Below are 23,050 nucleotides of genomic sequence, written 5' to 3'. Positions count from 1 at the left end.
ATCATTGGAAAAAAAAAAGAAGTTTAATCATAAATTCCAGTAAAACAAACCTTTAAACTGTTATGTTTTGCTACAGAGAAAGAGATCTCTCTTTACATGTATGTCTGTATAGACACATCCCTTCTACCAGCCAGGAGAACTCTGTCACACCATTTTCACTGCATGTGGAGGAACACAGTTCAGAGATGTCTCAGTACTGAAACTGAAAGCTGTAATATGTTAGCTGGACCCCCCAAAAAACAAGGGGAAAGAGGCAGGGTTGTGTTGAACCCTTTGCAACACACTCCTTGAATGTGGAGGTTAGGAATTCATCTGCTTTGTTCTATATAACACACAGTTGACCATGAATGGCACAAATCAAAACAGATGAATAAAGCACAGATGAATTTCAGTGCAATTTTCCTGAACAGAAGACAAAAGGCTCTTTTCCTAAGCTTTCTAGAAAGGGAGAAAAAAGCAAGGGGGGAGGGAAGTCAGGATACAAACTGTACTAGCCACCTGCTGCTTTGATGTGTACTGCATTTTCCAAAGCTTAATTCCCCAAGGCTAGATATACAGGAATTCTCTAAGAGACATACTTCTGGGAACTTAACACCATCCATTCTAACCAATTAGTATGGAGAAACAAAAGGCAAACAGGCCTGTACAGCACTCAGTGTGGGGACTTCTCCACCTGTCTTCAACAGAGCAAAATGCTTGCCTCCTTTTCTCACTACCACAGAACATACATGCCTAAGAAATGAATAACAAATAACAACAATAAAAAAACCCAACCCGAACACACAGTCAAAACAGACACAGGAGATAAATGTTTCTGGGCTCCCCTGGCTTTACCACCAGGTGTACAGCAAAGACAAAAGGCAGAGACATGAAAGATTCTGGTAAAATGAATGCAACATTTTTTGTTTTTCTTAACCAAGCCCCATGAACTGAGGTTGGATTACAATGCAGCATTTATCATCTCTTGCTTCCACTCCTTCTACCGCAGGTTTGTTCACCAAGAGGGCTCACAGTGAGCTCCACCTGTTTAAATGTCAAGGCTTTCTTTTCCTTGTGCTTGTAACAGGCTCCCCATTTCCTTTACTCTGGCACAGGACAGGTCTGAGAAGCCACTTCCTCTACAGAAGTCTCTTTTCTCTCAAAGGTAGCACCTGTGTATTCACCCTCCTTTGGAATGGGACGTTGAGACCAAAACAGTGTGTGGTTCAGAGTGGATTTGCTGCATCCTGGTGCCTGGGTTTTATCAGTGATTCTAAAAGCCCAAAATACAGACAGATTTCCTGACAGGGGTATGTATAGCAGCTCAAAAAAAGTTCATAGCATTGGAGGCAGCTCTTTTCTGCATGTGTACCAGTCGAATCACTCATAGGGTACTGACTGAAGTCTACTTTGTGTCTCACTGTTCCCCTTCTCAGGAAGAAGGGATCAAAAATTTCCACAACACCATCAAGGTTCCCAGCCAAAGCCTCAGCAACATCCATGGCTAAGAAAGTTACAGGTCTAAAAATGATTATTTTCAGTAGAAGGAAGTTCTGCTGTTGTTTGGAAGATCTACTGTACTTCAGATGCTTTTATTTCCCCTATCATCTGGTGTCTATTAATTCAGCTTTCCAAATTTCATTTGGGTATTTACAGAGCTCTGTGGAATCTGCCATGGGAAAAGTGCAGAAGTAGACAGCTATATGTCAATTCTTACAGAAAAGAAAGCACATGAAGTAGCTTTCCTTGTCATCAGGAATAGCCAAAAGTAAATTCTACCTTTCATGCTGGCCAGCTTACAGTTTTTAGTATATTGCTCCATTACAATTGAAATAGCTATGATATCTAGAGAAAAAACAACCATCCGAAGAGCTTATCCAGTGTGTCTTACCCTTAAGCAATGGTAGCATGCATATCCCTAATGTATTCTTCACTTTCTCCCCTGCCAGATGCTTTCATTATTTTGCAATCTTTCTGCAGTGCAAGATTTAGCACTTCCTGAAGGAAAACACTCAGGATTAACATGTATATAGGGCTTCTATTACTGTCTGAGAATCAGCTTGCCAGAGAGCTATCCCGGCATCCAGGTGCAACCCAGCTCCATGAGGGACACTTTGGGCACAACCCAAATCCGACTAAAGGCATGGGAAGTTTTCCACTGGGTTCAGTGAACCCCACCTTTATCATGCCCACTCCAAAACCAGTGAAGGCAGGGGAATGACAGAAACTGATTCAAGTTTGCTGCCAAACAACGCGTTTTAGCACATAGCACAGAACGAATCTGCCAGAAAATAAGAAAGAGATGACGGGGTCAAGGTTTGCATATTTTTATTTATTTTTCAAAGATTTATTTTATCTTTCAAGAGAAGGACTAGGGACACAAATCCACAGACAATCAGTGCTGGATTGACTTAAAATGTTGACCAAGTTACAAGGGCCTTAGCACATAGACAAGCCTTGAGCTGCTGTGCACATTTTGGTGGTGTCACTCCAATAACAGGATGCCTGCATTTAAGAGTGGAGAATGAAGCAGGAAGAGAGCAGAGCCTTCCCCTCAGAACTGACCAACAACTGAGTCATGGCTATACAGAATGCAAGTTCCACCTCAGCCTTTTTCCTGCACCCCAAGCACCAAAGGTTGGGAGCACTCTGAGAAAGTATTAGCAGCCTTGGCCTGGAGCAGGGTCCAGCTATCCATGCCTGAAATAAGGCTCTAGAAGCCAACATCGAAGTCAAAAAGCAGAAGACATTAAAATAACCAATGTGAAGATTTCAGAGAATTTGTATCAAGTACATGTAAAACACAAAGGCAAAGAGAAAACACGAAGGGAAAGAAAATGAAGAAAAATGAAACACCTGAAAGTACCAATTACATGTTAAGGGAAAAAAGGTTTGGGTTTTTTTTTCATTAAACAGCCTTGAGGCAGCACAAGATAATAAAGCACACTTATATATGCAATTAAAGAAAATTGAACACTTAGTCCTGACTCATTTGAAACAATCACACAAATGAATAAAAGCCCACACCCAAAACACTGAGATCCATTTATAAAGGTAGTTTTATCCAAAATGAATGGAAGGACTTCACCATGCAACTCCAAAAGCAAGATAACAGCATAGGATGATCTCAGATAAAAGAAAGACACCTATATTCATGTCAAGAGGCAAATATTAAGAGTGACTGATGTAGTTAAAAATGGAAGGACAGTGGCAATGCTGCAATATTTCACATAAAGGATCTACCTACAAACTACCTGCACAGGAAGAATAACAAGACCAGCAAGTAGTGTAATACCTGCCAGCACCTATGGATGTAAAAGATACTATCTATCCTTAGTATACAAAAGCATTCTCATAACCAAAATGCAGAAGTGACTAGTTGAAAGGAAACCAGTAGAACTTACTGCCCACACGGTGATTTATCAACACAGATGCATCTACATTTTGGTAACAAAATACAAGTAAGTCTCATTGTGTCTCTGCACGGGTATTTCCAGAGTGCCTAAAACACTAAAATGCCTGGTCAGTGATGCTGTCACTCTGAAAAATTTATTCAGAGTACAGTCACAAAGACTGGCACAATCAGCCTGTCAACAAATCTGGAAGTTACTACCTCATCCAAAAGAGCAACAGAATATAATAATGAAAATGCAACTTGATACACACCTGCATACCCTGGGATCATACACTGGGGAAAAATATACCATCAAAACCCACCACAGAGAAGCAAAATAAAAATCCAAGTTTCATTGGATCCTATGCATCATAGAACATGTTTCAGATACCTAAAAAAATCCCAACTTTGGGATCGTTTCAGAAGAAAAATTCAAATTCAGATTCTAAACTGATTACATAAATTTACACAGAAATTAAATGATGTTTCAGTTGTTTGTAGGTGTTTGCAGAGCTACCAGTGAACACATATGCAGCAGCAAAACACTTAAGTCACCGAAACCAAACAACAACAGACCAGAAATACACTTTGATGCCTCTAAGTAAGAGACACTGAGCAACAGCTCAGAGTTCTCAGCAACAGCTGAGAAACAAGAGGCAAAAGTACTTATTAAAGGAAAGAAATTAAACTAATGCTTCATCCTTTTAGGGTGAATAGAACCAGATATATCTAATATAAGCATTTGCATGCCTGCACAGTGATGAGTAGGCATGGAGTGAGAAACACTGTTCAGGAAAAGCAGCTGTTTGCATACACTGGAAAGAGATGTTATTGAATTTACAGACTAAGAATAACTGAATAGCTCAACAACCAGAAGGAGTCAGCGGGAGATAAAAATGAAGACACCATGTCTTCCTGGTATATCCACACAGAAAGATCAACCAGTCAAAAGAGATCAGCATTTGTACGAACAATGAAACTGAGGATGTATAAATAACAAAAAATGCTTAATAACCCTTTGTGGGGGAAAAGAGCAATGTAGTAGTAACACAGACTTAGGACATTCTGGATCTGTGAGGAAATTTTCTAAACAGACTAAGAGGAAAATATTTGGAATGCTATTTAATTTTATCTGAATTCATTCATAGAGAGAAAATTTCTATTAAGAATGACAGAAAAATTGCAAGGATTTAAGAAAAGCAGCAGAAAAATGGTTTCATTGAGATAGAAACCTATTTGTAAAACCAAATAAAGATGCAATGCTGTACCAAAAAGTACCAACAAACACAAAATATACAGCCAATTATTACTTTAAAATGCACAAGATAACTGTAAGAGCGGAACCTAGGAGATTTAGGAACACAATCCTTTCCAAAATTCAATGGGAACTCAAAATTACCAGCTCGATGAGTGGTAGGATAGCATATAGTCATGAATGGCAACAGCTTGAAAAGTGGGAAGGTGGCAAAGCAGGGTGTCATACAAAGATTGTGAAGACTACACACATTTGTTCACTTTATGCCATGCAGCACCGACCTAGAAGGAAGAGTATGTGGGAGGTGAAATGTTCTGGCAATGAATTAAGATGAGGGAAGGGAATGATAAGGCTCAGAGAGATGTGACAAAGCATTCATGAAGAAGCTTAGAGAACCATACAGTACAACCATACAGAACTTTTATTCACTGCATGTTTAAAAACAGAATACGAGTCTACTCTTCAATCTAAATTCTGATTTCTGCTAAAGAACCCTGACATTGCTAGGATGTTTGAAAGAGATAGAAACAATCCTTGTGCCCCTGTTTGCACCCTCCAAAAGAGAGAAGAAAAGAATAATCACGAAGGAAAGGAAACAAAGTCCTGGAATAGAATTACCATTTAAAGGATTTATCTCCAGCTCCACCCACTCCACTCCACCCCACCCCAAAAAACCCAAACAAACCAACCCAAAAAAGCCACTACCACCAAACCCAAACCAAAACAAAAAAAACCCTCAAAACAACAAAAAACCTCAAACCAAAACAGAAACCTTGTTGGAGGAATTTATTTCACCACTATCCATAAAGGCCACTTTTTGGATCATTTCAGACCAGCTTTCGTGAGAAAGATATTACATATATTTCTAAGCCTCAGAAGTAGGCAATGAGAAAGACACATGGACTGTACAATCTTGTTTATTCAAAAGAGATGAGAGAACCTATATCCATGTTTCCTTATAACTTTGAATTCCTTTTAGAGTTATCTGCACACTTAGCTCTGAATGGAACCAAGGTAAGATATATGTCATGTAGCTTCTTGTGCTAATATCAAAATCATTTCAAAGGGACATAAATTTCACCTAATAAGAAGAAAATAATAAATAATTTTATCATCTGAATCCCTTCCACAGAGACAGTCTCACACTGCTGACTGTAGAAGAATTTGGGAGTTTCACAGCTGAGATCAAGAGTGGCTACAATACTCTGTATAAATGATGCAAATGAAAGCAGTAGGAACTGTTTAAGATTTATGAAGGAATAATGTAATTGATGAACTAAGTCATACCATGTTATTTCCATCAGAAGAAAAGGATTAGTCCAAGAGTTTCCCATGCCCTCCTGTTCTAGAGTATCCAACACTACCAGGAATTCCCATTAGCGTGAGCTTTTACAACTGCTCTGCAGTGTGTTTTGGAAGAAGCATTTTAGTGGTCAGGAAACTCTTCATCATATTGCCATTTAACTCCTAGTTATCCATTATTTTCATCTGTTTTCCCCACAACAATATTTCTTTCCTGCCTTCAACCCAATTTAACTTTCCTGCAGTTCTCTAGGTGACTTGGCCACTTACTAGTCACACTTAGGCTGCACACAACCCTCTCACTGTAAACTTTCAGCAGCTGCTCCACCTCTCACAACCTTTCCAACAGTGACAAGCCACTACAGCTTTCTGGCCCCACCAATTGCTTTGCCCATTGCCATTTTCACTAACAACAAGAAGATGATTATGCACAGGTGCATTGAGTTTCCTCTGGCACTCATGTTATCTTACCTCTGTTTATCTACTGCCTTTTGTTTGAAGAATGTTTCAGTCTGAGAATCTGCTGCCACTGACTTACACTGGCTGAACAGTTCAAACTGTTGGTCGTGTTTCAGCCCTACATTCTTGTAATTTGTTATTCAATGAATGAAATTCCATTGTCTAAATGCACTTAAAACTGAGACTTCTACTTGGTCAAAGACTTTTGCTACATGTCAAACATTAGGAACTCCACAAAGTTACCTACTTCCATAAAATGGATAAAAGGTTGCCTAGCTATTTCTTATTCTGTTGAAGCAAACTCAATCTCAAACCTCATAAATGGAAGGGCATTTACAGAAGAGAAGAACACAAACAAATCTGAAATAGCTTTAGAAAGACTGATTTAACCAATCTGCTAAACGGATTTACCGGTAATAGGTTCCTTTCTGAATTTACAGATGTACACAGTTCTACTTCAACCGATCCCTCACTCAGACAACAATCTACCAATCTTTTTTTTTTTTTTTGCACCAGTAACCAAATGATTCTCATGCTATTATGCTCCATGATTTCCTTGTCATTTTTAAAGAGGCAATCCATCAGATGTTTTTCAGGAGCGCTCCACATTTCCTTCTCTGTTGCACTTACCCTTTACATATTTGTATTAATACAAACACAGTGCCACAAACACACGTGTTGTTGTCACCTAAATGCTCACTTGCCTCCAAGGCTTGAAATGAAGAGGGAAAGAAATCATCTTTATCAAGTACTACATATTTGCATTTTGCTTTAAAACTGGTCCTAAAACTACAGTGACAATATACAGGTATTGAGGATTTATTCTAATCATAGAGTTCAGGAACCTGTAAATCTGTTCTGGAGACCTCCAGCACACACCTTGACATTATTTTTATTGCCAACAGAAAGTTTCCATCTCCATCACCAGCTCTGAGCTCACACTATTTTGGGTAATATTTTCAAGTACATGTAGGAACAATATTCCTTAAAGAAGAAATAAAACCAGCTACCTAAATGTCAAACACTGAGCTGTCAACTGTGATGATGATGTATGTACACTGCAACAGAGCTAAAATGAGCAAAGGAGTTTTACCTCTCCACCAAGCACCAAATCCCTCCAGCATGTTTTAGATCAATGGGAAGTAACTGGAGTCTCAAGGGACATGAGGAATATCAGTTGGCTTACACAAGAAGGCTACTAATATGCGGGAATGATAGTCTACAGAAATGCTCTCTTGGTCAAGTCATACTCTATAACCCTTCTCACCAACAGCATCCTTTTTACTCTGTATAGAGTGATCACAAATTCCACGGACAGCAGTAGCATGTGATACATAAGGAGACCAGCATCTACCACTTTGTCCCCTAGCCTGAACACAAAAATCAAAGCCAAAAGACAGCAAAAACCTCAGGAAAAAAACACAACAGGAGTCAGGATTTGCTTCTTTCTTTTCACTGTGGGTGTGATCAGGTAATTTCTTTCTGCTCAGAAGGAATCCAGATGTTTCTTCCTTTATTTATTGCTTGATCCACCCAAACAGTCTGTCTCCTCCCTGCTCTAGGCAAGCCTTTCAGTACCACAGCAATCCCATCAAAGCAGGCTGGCTGAATCCATAAAAAGACTGACAGCAACCTTCCCCCAGCTGCATGAGTTCCTGTCTGCATCCTGTTGAATTTCAGTTTTGCCTTTACCCATTCAGTTCAAGCACAAAAAATAGTACCAGGAAAAAAAAACACAATGAACAGCAAGCTGACACCCCCCTGAGCACAGCTAATGACATCTCCCTCTGTTCCACTACCCATAAAACTGCAGGAAAAGGCCAAAAGCCAAACAACTCCACAGTGGAAGAGAGCTGCAGAGAACAAGGTCATCCCCAGTGCCTTAGGACCTTGAAACAGTGAGGAGTTTGTTCAGTAGAACTGGAGGTGAACAAGTCCTGCGCTTGTTCCACCAGCCTCTGCCAATCTGATGCAGTAGAGAAGTTCCATCTGATCCAACATCTGATATTTAGTTAACACTGACCACAAGAAGTAAGACACACCAACAAGTACCAGAGAGTTTTACAAGCACTGGAAGGCAGCATGACCACTGTAGGAAGAAAAGGTAAGCAAAGTCTGAGGGGAGAGCAGGAACTTGCTCTGGGTTAGGGAAAGAAGGAACACAGCTGGGGATAAAAAAAGCAGCCTGCAAGGCACTGATACTTCAGAGTAAGCATGAGGCATCACTCCTCCTGTGGGGCACAAAAGCAGTGAAACAGGCAGAACAAATAGTCAGCTTTTTGCAGCCTAACTGTGGCTGCAAAAGTAGAGGCATCTTCTGTTCTGCAGTATGCAGATCACCATCTTGCATCCTTAACAGGGATGTGATCCTTCCAACTCACCTTGCAATTAAAGCAATTAGCTATTGAAGCTCTGTCTGAATTTGCCCTGTAGTCACTACTGGCTCTCTGCCTTTCCAGTCAAACTTCAATGAAATAAAAGAGTCTGAAACTTCAAAAGAGTTTTTGAACAAACCCCTCCCCCAAAAAACACCCAAACCATGAACTAAACACATTCTGCTCCAATACAAAGTTTCCTGGCTGTGAGGATTGACCACTGTGATTTTCCCCAAACAGCAGCAACCATAAAACACCAAGACACACCAGTAACAATCAGTGGGAGAGAAACAGCACCAAAGTGGAAGAGGACCATCTTACAAACTTTCTGCTCTGATTGCAAGGTTAGAAAAATATCCCTTATCAAGAGTAATAGTGCACATGAATAAAAACAAGCAAGTCAGCCACAAGTCCTGATAGGGATTAAAAAAACAACAACAAACCCCACAAATCAGGGTAGTATATCTGACCATATGGAAAGCTTGCATCTTTTCTAAAAGGTGGAACCTACCAAAGGCCCTCCACACCCTCCAGAAGTTCATCTGTCAAGCACCACAGAAGAAAAACCATTCTGATTATGCATTATCTACTTGGAAAAATTGTACATTAATAGGAAGGGATTTACAGTGCATAAACAACAGTGCCAGAAATAAGACTTCACCAAGCAGCTTTGTACCCAGCCTAGCTCTGGCAGAGCAAACAGATGTATTTGTATTTGTCTCTAGATGAGGGAAAGTTATTTTCCACTGGCAAAGGCCGAAGTTCAGGGAAAAAATGGAACTGAGTGTTTCACTTAGTAGTTTTCAATGCATTTCTTGCTGCAAGTAATTAAATTCAGTGAAGATGTTGACATACCATGCACTAGGAAACTCAAAAAATCTTCTAGTTCTGACCCTGCATGTGTGTTGTGATGTGTGCTGGTATTAGTGATAGATCCTATTTGGTTTGCACAACAGTGAAAAGCATAATTACTGAGCTTCAAGGACACACAGAAAGTGTGCCGCTTTCTATATATCAAGAACTGGTCACCAGTAAAAAGGAACGGTCTTGTACAACAGCAGCATGTCTTCTGACTGAGAAGACATTAGAAACCACATCCAGGTCTGTTTAGCCTCACACTTTACTGTTTTACTTTGACAGTTCAATATTCTTAATCAGTAAAATTAAAAAAAAACCCTAACAAACTATTATTTTGAATTATTGCACACAGTCATGATACAATTAAATTTATGAGGCTCCAAATCTACCAGTCATATGAAGAAAAAGTAGAACTTTGCTCTACAATGCAGTTGGGCCAAAGGGGTTATTTTCACAAAATAAAGGGCTACTCAAAAAAGCCAGGGCAATTTAGGGCAAGTATTTTACATGCTCTGAAGAATCTTTTGCTGTGGGTGTAGTCATAACACAAAACTGTTTATCAATTTGTTGAGTCATTCTGCTTTGTAGACCTTATGACAACAGGTTGCACTTCTAGGATTCTCCAGCTAATAGGAGGAAGGCAGCACCCCCCATCCACAGCCCTCAAACACAAGCACACATGGATAACACCAGTGCTAACACAAGCAGTGTCTGTGATTTATCCTCAGCTCATGATCACTTTGCACTGAACACATTTTGTTATTCGCGTTTTCTCGTGTTCAGTCACACAATTCTTGTGTGTGCCTTGCTTGCAACTCTTCCTTATTGAAAGAAATGGGAGCCTTCTAATCTTAATGCCTTGACAGTGCAGATTGTGGGATTCCATTGCCTTGCACTCAAGTCAACAGGAGCAGAGTTGGCACTGGAAACCCTGTGACACACACTGACACACAGAATGACAGCACCATCCATATATCCAAACCACCCATCATGGGGAGAGATATGTATGAATGCAAATTCTGACTCTCACAAAGACTTGAAAGAACATGGAAACAGTGAGGAGACTCATCCAATCTTCCTAGCAGTTTGCAGTATTTCAATTTACAATTAATTTTTACTGTATAAGTTCTCAAGACTGTTAAGCAACATTATAGTGTAAATGGCAAATAAGTAAATCCAAATAAAATCCAAGCCAATCACACATGCAAACAGTCAATCCCTACCATTTCCTTCTTGTAAGATGAAAAATACCTATAAACTCTGAGGAGAGCAAAAGAGCCTTTTACCACAATGGCAACCTCATCATTTCAATAAGAGTTGGACATCACAAACCATTCTGTGTCCCTATGCTACACAAAACAAAAAAATTGCTCTCATGATCAACGTTTGTTGGGGTGTTTCTAAGAAAAATAACCCCAAACCAAATTATCATCACCCCCAGTCCTCCCCCAACTCAAAAAAACCCTGAGTGCCCTACCTCTGGTTAGAATAAGATATAATGAAAACATGTTCCTTATTTATCAAAATATTACCCAATGGGCAAAGAGGGGTAGGATAAAAAAGCAGGATCTTCAAATGAAGTTTCTGGAAGAAATTCTTCTCCATTAACTCACCAGGACTGCCACAATCACCTTCTTACACTACTGCCCTGAGAGAAGCATTCAATGCACCAAAATGTTTGTTATATGGATTGAAGAGGTTGTTATGCTTTCTAATAACACCTTCATTAGAATTATAATTGTCAAAAGATTCAGCACCTATTCCACTTTAGCTTCACTTCCATGAAAGGTATATCAAGCATCCCAAAACATCGCTGGGATACACAGCTGAATACTTCAGATATGTTTGCTCTTACCAAGACAGAACTGAAAGAGATGAGCCACAGAAGCTTAAATTCGTTCACATCTTTTAATGAACATATCAGTGTAAAGGAACAAAAGAAATGTTCTAAGTAAGGCCCCTCAGGGAACAATTTTTGCAAGGGGGGAAAAAAGCATTGGCAGTAGTTCCACTGGGCTGCTGTCCCAGAGCAGTTCTATTCAGACATGCACTCTGCTGTTACAATTCAGTACCCTTTTCCCTTTCCTTCATTTTTACAGTGCTCAACAATTGACAAGATGAGTTCTGCTAGCTCCTCAGATCTCCCCAAGTCATCCTGCTCTATCTCCTATTCCAACCACAATATTCATTCACAGGCAGGAACGGATTCTTTCTGCAGCTATTCCAATGATACCAGCCTGCTGCACACCTATCAACCTACAAAACAAGCTCCTAACAATGTGATGCAACCTTTTGTCTGTCTTTCATCCCAGCCCTAATTAAATTCTGCATCCCTGGTGAATTAACTTGATCAGTTCACAATGCAGGTTATTTATACACACTAACAGACAAAATCCAACTACACTACACCACATGAGCCCTTCTTAATACGGGCTCCAGCTGGACATAACTGTTCCCATCACACAGACCTGCATTTCCTGTTGTTAGGACGAGCATTTTATCTAGTCTTGCACACCATGTGCAACTCAATAGGCCTAGGCCACAGAGACATTGAATTATTCTCTTCTAAAAACCAAAAATATGTGATGTCATAAGAGCAGCCATCACTAACTTGATCTGCAGCCAACTTTCTAATGCAAAAAAATGATTTAAAGCAAGTTATTCCTTGCTCAAGCAATGCTGAAAATGCTAAAACGATTATTATAACACCTGTACTTGTCTGACCAGCTCCCCAGTGGGTGGTTTCTATTATTGTCAAAGTGACTTAACCATTAACCCCGTTTAAAGATCATCTGGCTAATTGGGATAAATTCTGCCTTGGTTTCAGGCTGTATCACAGATCTAGGTAACAGAGTCAACTTAAAGAAGTGCTTTCGTTAACAGAGTCATCATTTTATGTATTTCCAGGAAGAGTTCCTAAAGGCTGTAGAATTATCTTCTACAGGACCTGCAGCTGAATTTTAACTCCACTAATCATGAGTTTGAGGTCCTTGGATAAGCAAAAAAAAAAAAGAGTAACTAACCATCCTTACCAAAACTAAGTATTGCCCTTCTGTATCTCTCAACACACCATTGCTAACAAATTACTGTTAACAGACAGGAAAGACTAGGACAGCCACTGAAAATTATTTTCCACTTCTTAAGTCAGTAATCAAACATTTGCTTTTAAAAAGCAATCAAAAAGAAGTAGAACATATCTCAAGATGTACCTGGCTTGCTGGATTAGTTTAAGCTAGCTTTAGCAAAACCTCAGCAAGTCTTCAATGCACTGTTCCAGACAACTCACTGACAAAAGATTGTCTGAGAGCAGCTGGTCAAACTCTTCTATTAAGATTGTGACTCTGACCCCAAAAGTGACTTGCTAAACCACAAAAATACTCTTCACACCTTTTTTTTTCTTCAATAAAGTATTTTTATGCTGATTACTTATTTATTTCAATCCCTTTCAGCCATTTTCTGAACTTCTGTATCTTTCACTCTTTCTCATTTCACTTTTTTTTTTTCTGGTGAGAAAGAAAAGGTGGTAAGGTGGGAGACTAAAAATGATTACTGATAATATTTACCTTCCATCCTTAGTTTACCAGCAACCCAAGCAGCCCAACAAAATTGCTGCTGTTGAGTACTTAGAACCACTCAACCTTATGGAAAAAAAGGTATTTTCCTCTCTTCTAATACACCCTCCATCAACTCCAGTTCCTTGAATATCTGCAGATCTGACCCTTTTACTCATAGTCATCTACATTTTCCTCCCATGTCAATAGAACTCATCCAGGAATTTTTTTTCAAAGAGGAGCTCTTTTCTTAATTGGCAGGAGGTGACATCCAAAGATGGCTCATAAGCTACTTCTTAAAAAGCCTTAAAGCTTGCTGTGATACCACACAACACCTCTTGCGTGAGTCTGTATTTTCTCTGTTTAAATAGTATCCCTTCCTCTGCTATTTTTTAAGATTCTTCAACATAGCCTTCCAGCACAAGGGGATTAACACCTTTCAAAGGACACATTGAAAAGAAAACTGTTCTCAGGTTCTGCACATGCAGCTTAATATCTGAAGGTACTTCTGGTGTCCTCTGTAGAGAGGACAAGAAGAATAATTACTTTTACTACCATTACAGGTTCACATTTTAAGCTTAATCATGTGGTTTCTCAAAAGTGCTCTACTAAAAAGATTAGGTATTAGGAAAAAATTCTTTACTGTGAGAGTGGTGAGGCCCTGGCACAGGCTGCCCCATCCCTGGAGGTGTTTTAAGGTCAGGTTGGACAGGGCTTGGATCAACCTAGTCTAGTGGAAGGCGTTCCTGCCTATCACAGGGGGTTGGAACTAGATGATCTGCAAGGTCCCCTTCCAATCCAAATCATTCTAAGATTCCATGAAGATTAAGAGCTGTTTTTCAGGAGACGGAATGGAATTATATGGTCCCTCTCTCACTGGCTGTCAATAAAAGCCATGACTTTCAAAATTTTCTACCATTCAAATCTCTGCTAAGAAGTAAAGCCAGCAGTGATATATTCCAAAGTCAACTGGTGTGGTGACAGAACAAGCTAATGTGGTATGAACTGGTGAGGATCTAAAGCAAGTCCCTTCCTACAACATGACGTTTACTCTTAGTTTTGATGCAACTTCTGTTTTTTTCTTAACGACCAAATGAAGATGCTTTCGGTGCAAGCTGCCTGCTGCAATTTTGTTTGCAATAAAAATATTAAGTGGCACCGTAGACAATTAAATTCTTGTTTTGAGGCACCTCTTACCATTAGAGTCCTCCACTTCTTCAGCAGGAGTGTGGTTCTTGGAGGTGTGGTGGGCGTGTGAGGCTGCAAGGTTGACAATGCGGGGTCTTGGTAGTGTCAGTGCTTTCCCATGCACTTTCAAGGAGTGCTCTTTCAGCTGGCTGATAGTCATGGTGGAAAATGAGCAGGAGGAACATTTGTAGGCATGTTCACCTGGGTGAGCGAAATACAGGCAAGTCATCAGCTCACAAAAGAAACAAAATGGGGCCCTCACAGTTCTCTTACTGAACTTGGCAGTAAAATTCCCATGGACTCTTCAGCAAAAGACTGATCCCAAAGAGAACAAGCTATGCGTATCTCCTTGTTGGAGCAGTCTGGAGTTTGTGGGTGTAGACACTTGCTTTGGACCAAAGTATCACTTTCTGACAACTGCAGATCCTTGCACAGTGACTGAAGTCAAAAAAACAGAGACTAGATTCTCAGCATGCCTGTGTTGCATGGTATGGGAAGAAAACAGACTCTGGGATGAAAATGGAGTCACTTTTAACTATAGCACTTCCAAATTTCTTTGGGAATACAGCAACTAGAGATTGTGACGTCAACTGTTTCAGCATGCAGCAAAATCCAGTGTCATTATTAACGAAGCAAGAAGGACACCACAAAATGCTAACAAAGAGCCCTCCAAAAAAAAAGAAAAAAGGGGAAAAAAAAAAGAAAAGGGGAGTAAGCGGAATTACATTTGGGGAAGGCCACATTTTTCCTTATGAAAAACCTGCCATTAGGCAGCAGTACTCTTCACAGAACTGGCAACCAAATCAAGGTTGGTTTACATCAAGAAGTGAACATGGCAATGCCAAGTATAGTGCATATCTATAAGGCTGTGTGAAAGTGTGTTATGAAAAAGCACTAAAAGAAGTGAAAGAATAGCAGTAATGAACAGTAGTGGATTTAGTGGATTTAATTTTGAATACATTCCAAGCCATAGAGACAGCAAACAAGGGGAAACAAATCCTGATACAAGATTTGTTTGGCATGGAGGCATGGAGGCAATTGGAACACAAAGTGAAACTGTCCCAACACAAACACTGTGATATTATACAGGTGCCAAGTAATTGTTTTGGAAGTGCCATTTCCATGTACAAGAGTAACACTGGCCACATGGAGTTGTACATAAAGTGCCAAAACCAATACAGGAGTGAAATATTCATGAATAGTAACAGAAGAACAAGAGTTCTGGTAATGAACGAGGCAGAAAATGTTTTCCATCTCTCAAAAAATTCAGTAAACAAGGTTCTCACGCAGCATTGCTGCCAACACCGGAAATAAAGTGAACCAAAAGAGAACGTGAAAACATATTGCAGCAAGTCAGAGTAAGCACACCTGAAAAGATTAGCAACCATCCTCCATAAAAATATCTCCCACCCCTATTCTCTTCCAGAAGAAGTATGCTAATAATCAGAACAAAATACAAACTCTTAGAATGCCCTTTTTTGGTACATTTGAAAAAGAACAGATCACCCAAGAGTCCAAAATGGTGAAACAAGAAATTGTCGCATGTGTTTTTTCAAATGACATTCCTCACCTGCGTATCATACCAGTTATATATTTCCTTTTTACAAACAGAAATAAAACATGTTTTTGAATAGCACGTAAAAGTTCCTGGAACAGGATAATAAAAGGAAAAGATAGTCCAATGTAGAAGATACCGGCGAGATGCAGATATAGACCTTCATGGTTTGTCAGCATAAGAGATTCCTGGATGACACTATGCACGAACCAACTGTAAACTTGAAAGCACCACAAGAAATTAAAGCAAATAGAGAATGATTACATATGAAGCAGTCTAGACATACTAATAAATATGCCCATAATTCATTTCAAATGGACATCAACCTAAAAGGATGTGTTTGATTGCAGAGGAAAGGCTACAGTTTGGCTCAACAGATGTCTTCTGCACTTTTTTGACTGCTGGTTTCACATTTCATAAAATGATCATATTAATAGACATAAATAAATAAATGTAAACATTTATGTAGTGGGTCTCAACTCTTGATATGTTCTCAAAGCACTGTGTTCCAGATTACAAAGAAACTGAGCAGGGCCAATACTCCTGTCTTACAATCATCTATTTCTGCATTTCCAGTGTCATTGCTAAAGAAATTGCTAACAAAGGTCCCTCAAAAACACAAGCAAAAAAAAAAAGAACTAGTCAAAAAGTTCAGATGAAATCAACAGAGAGCTTGTTTAGAGATACTGTCAAGTGTTCTGCTCCATGCCAAAGGAGATGGCACATACTGGATGAAAAACAAATGCCAGAAACACTGGTACCAGCTGTCAGGCAAGAATGGATTTTGTGGTTCACTGAATTTTGATCCATCTCCAGAAAATGAGGCAGAGAGGCAGACTGAGTAAAACACTTTGGGATTCAGGATTTTACTGACTTTTACAGATCTCCAGGAGACTTTAGAAAAATTCAGGGGCATTGAAGCTTCAACTTCTAAATAAAATGATAATGGGAAGATTGAAAAGTGACAAAAGTGGTAAGAGAGGTTCAGAGAACCACTGGGTTACTGAAAAACTGGGGAGTCTGAGGAAGTCTCCATAACACGTTTATTCAGGAGCATATATTTCTGAAGGACTGACCCCAAACACAGCAAAGCAAAGCTCTAGCCAAAAAACATACAAGCAACTTTTCTGTGGTGTGAATATTCATTTAGTAGAAATGGACTGAAGCAGAAACAGATCATAAGCCTTTGGAAACCCTACTATTACCCATGTCATTGTGCAAGCACTATCCAGGCAACCATGAAATTGTGTTCTTGTACAATGCAAAACATAGTCCTTCAAAGACTGTCCACTAATCAAGTTCAAAAGCATGAATTCATAATAAATAAATCAGTGAATTACCTGAACAGAAGCGTGAAGTAAATATTAGCTGCATGGTAACTTTGGCTTTAAAAATGTGGCATGTTCAAACAAGGTAACACAAAGGAATCCAACTGCGTAATAGCATACAGAAAACATTATTTTATGGTTGGTGAAAATAAAGAACCATGTCACCTGCATACAAGATGTGGGATTCTGTAAACTGGAACTGCTGCATGTAGTTGGATTTCCTAGAAGGGCATGTCATGGTCCCGTACAACAGGAAGGAAGCAAAAGTTAAACTGATCTATAATATCCAGCCAAGTATAGGAAAGGGTCCTGGCACAAGCTCCATGAAATCAAAAAAAAAATACAGAAAATGAAGTGCACAAGACCATCAATCCCTCCTATATTTTTGTAGTGAAAAATGCCTTTGGATCAATGGTAACAATTAACCTTTAAATTTTTTTTTATATCAGCAGACAGCTACACATTCCCTATGCTTTTTCTCCCCATTTTCCACCTTCCTCCAACCCAACCAGAGTATATGACATAGAACAAACAAATAATAAAAAAAAACAAACATACTTCTAGCCCTTTTTGTTATCTGTTCAAGAAGTTTCTACTCACAAGTTTTTAACAACTGGACTAGTTTGCAGTTTTTTAGGCTGGTCACTATTCTATTATTTGCATCAGTGTGTATGTTCAGATTGTAGTTTGAGGGTTGATTTTTTTGTCCTTTTCAACCACAAAGATGCAGCTGTAACCAATGGAGCCAGTGAGTTTTGACTCCAATCTTCTGATAATCTTTCAATGCAGGATGCATGATGGTGTCAAGAGTCTATGGCCAAGGAATAAAGATGAAGAAATTTTGGGTCTCACACTCCTTAATAATCAAAGGTGCAACACATTCAGGTGACCTACTCTGTGTGACACATCACCTTCCCAGGTCACCAGAAGCATGTCTGCTTGCTTGCTTGCTTGTATGGGTTCTGTACTGAAATACAGAGATTTGCAAGACTAACTTCCATATGCGATAATGAAACTGTGACGTTCTCCGTCTGTTGCACACAGACCTGACTCCCGAAGTTTGACGTTTGGTTTTAAGATGAAAGTTTGGTTTTAATATGAAAGCCAGCGTAAGACTCTACCAAAACCAAGGTGCAACTCACAATCTTTTTCCCAGAGTCACCTAAAGCACAAACATAAATGCAAACAGTGGAGCAAAGCTCACTACCAATTTGTTAAGACACTGAGGGTATAAGCGATTAAACTCACTTGGAAGCAAGCAGAAATAAGAAAAAAAAATCACGCACATAACAGAAAGCAGAAGAAAATAAAGAAGTTCTTGAAGTACCCATCACTTTTTTAAATTCTCATCACCGTTTTAAAGTCTTATCCTTCCCCTTACCCAAACCCCAACTCATTCCAACAGGTCCACAGGCTGGCCAGTCATGACTCGCCTTTGAAAATCTTACCCAACTCTGGTGACAAAACACGTGGTTCAAACCAGCATCTGTGATCAGCAACGAGAACACATGGGCCATTTCAGCTGCTCCACTGCAAAATTGAGAGAGAGAAAACTTACCAGCATGAGCCTTGAGAATGTGGGTTTTCAGGCGGCTGTTGTAGGAGGACTTGAACGGGCATAGTTTGCAGCGGAATGGCTTGTGGTGTCCATGGTGGGTCTGCATGTGGCGGTCCAGACTTCAAAAAGATAGAAAAGGGGAACAAACGAGAGTCAGTCATCCCAGCTCTTCCCTCATATGCAAAGCAAAACACTTAAGAGCAATAATAAAATAAGCAAGAGGCAGACCAGACTCTGCTATCCTTCCTCCCACTTTCTCTTAAAATTCAATAGGTCTGCTTACAGAATAAAGTCAAGTCTAACATGAAGAACAGGAGCAGAGCTGACACCAATTCTGTTTATACAGAAAGCAAGACATTTAAATAAACTTATAGGGCAAGATTAGTATAAATTAAGTTATACATGATCCAGACTTAAAGGACTGGTTGAGGAAACATGAAACAGACAAAACCAGTAAAATTATCATTACATAATTTTTCTCCTGCCAAAGATTTTTGTGAAAATATGTCCCCTTCTGTTCTGTTGATTGAAGGGAGAAAAAAATAATTTTTTGTGTTGACCAGCTTTACTGAGGAAGCCTTCTTTTGGTTACAGCAGCAAAAGCAGATTAGAGATGCTGCTCTGGGGAGGGTGCCAGCAGGCTACAGTCGATGAGTTCCAGGATTAAAAGGCAGCTGAGTTTCAGAAGCAGCAGTGTAGGAGATTCTGCATGAAGCTCAACAGGAGAAGGGGTAGCAAAGACCAGCCTCTACTTTCTTCAGGGAAAATGGAAGCTACCAACAGCCTGAATACTGTGAAGTGATCAAAACCTGCTCTCTCCACTGTGTGTTGTAACAGCTTAGTAAAGTTTGGAAGAGAAAAAGGGATGTTTTCCACATTTCCTAACAGATGATCAAATTAATTGTAACTGAGTGAATCCTGCAGAGCTCTGCAGTTCCTGCTCTGTGGCTGACAGCCATGAATTCACAGTCTCCAGGTGGCAGGCAGGTAGTTTCAGCCCAAACTGTAAACATTTCCAGTACAGCCACTTCTTTGGACATATTCATGCCTTGTGATCTAGTCTTAGTTTGAGTCATCTCATGCATGGTGATGGAACAACAACAGGGCAGAGACACTGGAGGAGTTACAATTTGCCAAAACTGCCTTCCACCCCCCACCTTAATTCTAGATGTATTTCAGGCATAGTTCCTTTTATTTGTCCTAAATTGTCCTGCTCTTTCACTGAGTATCAACATGTAGCTCAAGCAGCAGTTGTTCTTCCAGCCCTGTCACACTACACAAGATTCCACATGAACTTTAGTCCCACTCTGACAAGAGCTTGAGCCAGAAAATCCCTGTTTATGAGAGCTAACACTGAAGTCTGAGTATGCAAAGATCTGATAACAACAAAAAAATAGAAAATGAACTTATGTCTCCTCTCAGGGTCACTCCATGCAAATACAACTTAACAGAAATCCATGGTGATGTTTGTGGTATGACAAAATGCACAGCTTTTCCAGAGAAAAGGGGGAAAAGTCTCCTAAATGACTAAGACTTTAATCACTTGCAGTGAATACTTCATAGAACAAAACTTGTTTTAAATAGCCTCCAGGGAATGAGATTACTTAACAATTAAAGCAGACTGCCAAAGAGGTAAATAATACATATCAAGCTATTATAAATATATACCTTAAGGTATTCTACATGGCAATAATTAAAATCAAATTTACAACCACATACTTTGCCAGTAACATTCTTCTGAAAGCAGGTTTTAAAGTTTTGGTCAGATTTGGGAGAACAGTGGACTGTTTAAACATTTGGTTTATTTTCTTTCACAGACTTAATCTCCCAAGAGAGTAATTGCATAAAAAAAATAAAAGAAAAAGCAGACAACTTCAACACCAGAGACTACAGCTATTATCAAGTTATGTGATGCCTGTAGAGTTCTCCCGACATCCACCACTTTCTGATTTACCCATTCTGAAACTTCTAGGACATGACTTTCCTAAGTAGGAAACAGAGTGACCAGGCACCAAACTCAACACAAGTCTGATTTTTTGAAGCAAACCAGTTTGGAAACAGCAAGTTCTACAAACCATCTGATGCACAGGCTTCCATCTGATGCACAGGCTTCCCTCACTGTCAGCCTTGCCAAAGCAGGGTTGGATATACTCAGTAGTTCACACCATTCCCCCAGTCCCTTTCTTACTTGTTTCCTGCTCAATCCCATGAACCTTTCCAACAAGGCAGACCAAACTGTGGCATAAACTTGCAATGCTGTGACACCACCAGAAATCTTGCTTTTTAACACAAGGAATTAAAAAATGCTTTTTATCATGCTTTCCCTCCCACAAGCATTTGATTGCAAAACAGTGACATAATCACCAAATTTAAGAGAGCCATGAATGCAGTGAATATGCAGTTCTCTCCTCAGAAATTAGAGAATACACAGACTTGTGAATCAGTTCAAGATACAGTGGAAAACATATCACAAACCCCATTTTTGGGAGGTGTATATATATTTTATCATTAAAATAATTTTTAAAATTGCTAAACATAAAGCAAAGTCAAATCTTAGGAAAACAAATCATAAGAAACATGACTATTAATGATGACTATGTATCACCATACTGTTGTGAACTTGAAATATTTGTACACTGAAATTGCACACCATAATTAAGAAAAAAGTCTGATTTCAAGGTCAGCTTATGACACTTATTTAACATTAGAAGTGAAAACTCAATCCTCAAAGAGCTGTAGTAATTACAAACAAGGTAGTTGTATATAACAGAAAATCCTTACATATGAAAGATTAACTAGGAAAATACTTTCCTCTTCTTGGCTTGTTAAGTCTCATGCATTTTACAAGGGTGCATAAATGGTGGGCTTCACCATTTGCCTACTGAAAGAATCTTATTCTTTGGCATGCATACTTTTCCCCTGCATGCAAAAAAGGGGCTTAAATAAATTCAAGATATAAAAATGCAATATTTCATAAATAGCCAATCATAATGGCGATAATAAGATTTTGCAGCACTGTAAACACACAAATGCTGAGAAAAGTGTAGATCAAGATCAAGTTGAGTGAGCTCTTTTTCAATGCCAACCTACAGAATATCAGTGCTGGTTTGTGATCCTTTAGGAAACAAAAATAAAAGCCACAACTTACTTGTGCCTGAAAGCAGAGACAAAGGAGCAATACTGGCAGCAGTACTTGTCTTCCCGGGCAAACATGGCCAGAGCCAAGTGACTCCTCTCGTGGGATCGCAGACCCTGCATAGACATCAAAACCCGGTCACACTGGCTGCAGTGGTAGCCCCCAGGCCTGGTTTCATCTTCCAAGGATGTTCCATATTCAGCTTCTGTAAATTCCACAATGTCAGGGTCTGTGGCTCCCTCACAACCCTCCATCAAAGTTGTGTTTGAAGGATCTTCAGCTTCCTGCTAAAAAACACATACCCCCCCAAAGCCATCAATTCTCTCTCCCTTCTGCCCCTCAGTCTTTACCCCATGTTCATTATAATGTCCAGGCTTCCCATTGTGTTATTTTTCTTAATATATCCCTACACAAACTCCACACCAATGGCTTTCTGAAAAAATTACCTACTCTTGGGAGGGGAAAACACGATTATATCTATGATATACATAGGTGAGAAAAGAATCTCACTCCCTGATCGAGTTTGTGTCAGATAATGCAAAAAGACAAGAAACCAAATCAACTATCTTTCAATAGTCTTTATGTGAATCTTCTAAACTTGATCAGATAATCATTAGTAAGGTACAGAGCAGTTAATTTTAGTTTATTTTGCTCTGCTGTATAGCTCTACTACCTCTGACTGTAGCTACTCTGCAGACTAATATAGTTGTCTAGTCTACAATAGATTTTGTCCATCAGTGTCAAACTCACAAGAAGTACACTAAGACCCTAGAATCCTCTTTAAAAATACAGAGCAAACAGAAGAAGTCTTCTTTTAATTCTCTTTCATAACTTTACTTTCCCATTCCTAACCAGAGCATGCATTTGTGCAGCAATTTAAACAACCTGTAAGAGTTATTTCCATCACATTCTTTAGGCAGTGGCTTTCAGCTTTTGTTCCCTGATGCAAAATCTCTATTTACTCAAAAGAAAGCATCAACCCTACATAAGCATCACTTGAGAAGCAAGGAGAAGAGGGAAAGGACTCTTAGGAGGGAAGCATCTGAATCTGCCATGAGTACCACATAAGGTAAAGGAAGGTCAGTGATAGGGCAGTGAAAGCTCTCTGGTAG

General features: G+C 39.4%; 1 protein-coding gene across 3 annotated transcripts in view; it reads right to left on the bottom strand.

Moving 5' to 3' along the window:
- The window catches only part of ZNF462 (zinc finger protein 462), a 92,236-nt gene that overhangs the window by 21,696 nt on the left and 47,490 nt on the right, over positions 1–23,050 (bottom strand). For 2 of the 3 annotated variants that reach the window (XM_027708687.1, XM_027708686.1), the window contains exons 5-7: positions 21,951–22,054; positions 18,803–18,921; positions 14,371–14,562 (exon numbers count right to left, since the gene is read on the bottom strand). In XM_027708687.1, the coding sequence (XP_027564488.1) occupies positions 14,371–14,562; positions 18,803–18,921; positions 21,951–22,054 (415 nt within the window). The remainder of the gene's footprint in view (positions 1–14,370; positions 14,563–18,802; positions 18,922–21,950; positions 22,055–23,050) is intronic. The other variant, XM_027708688.1, reaches the window with a different exon arrangement.

This window comes from Neopelma chrysocephalum, unplaced genomic scaffold (assembly GCF_003984885.1).
Source record: "Neopelma chrysocephalum unplaced genomic scaffold, ASM398488v2 Primary Assembly neopelma1_96472, whole genome shotgun sequence".
NCBI lineage: Eukaryota > Metazoa > Chordata > Aves > Passeriformes > Pipridae > Neopelma > Neopelma chrysocephalum.
The sequence above is the reverse complement of the archived record's forward strand: the minus strand, read 5'-3'. Positions and strand labels throughout refer to the sequence as shown.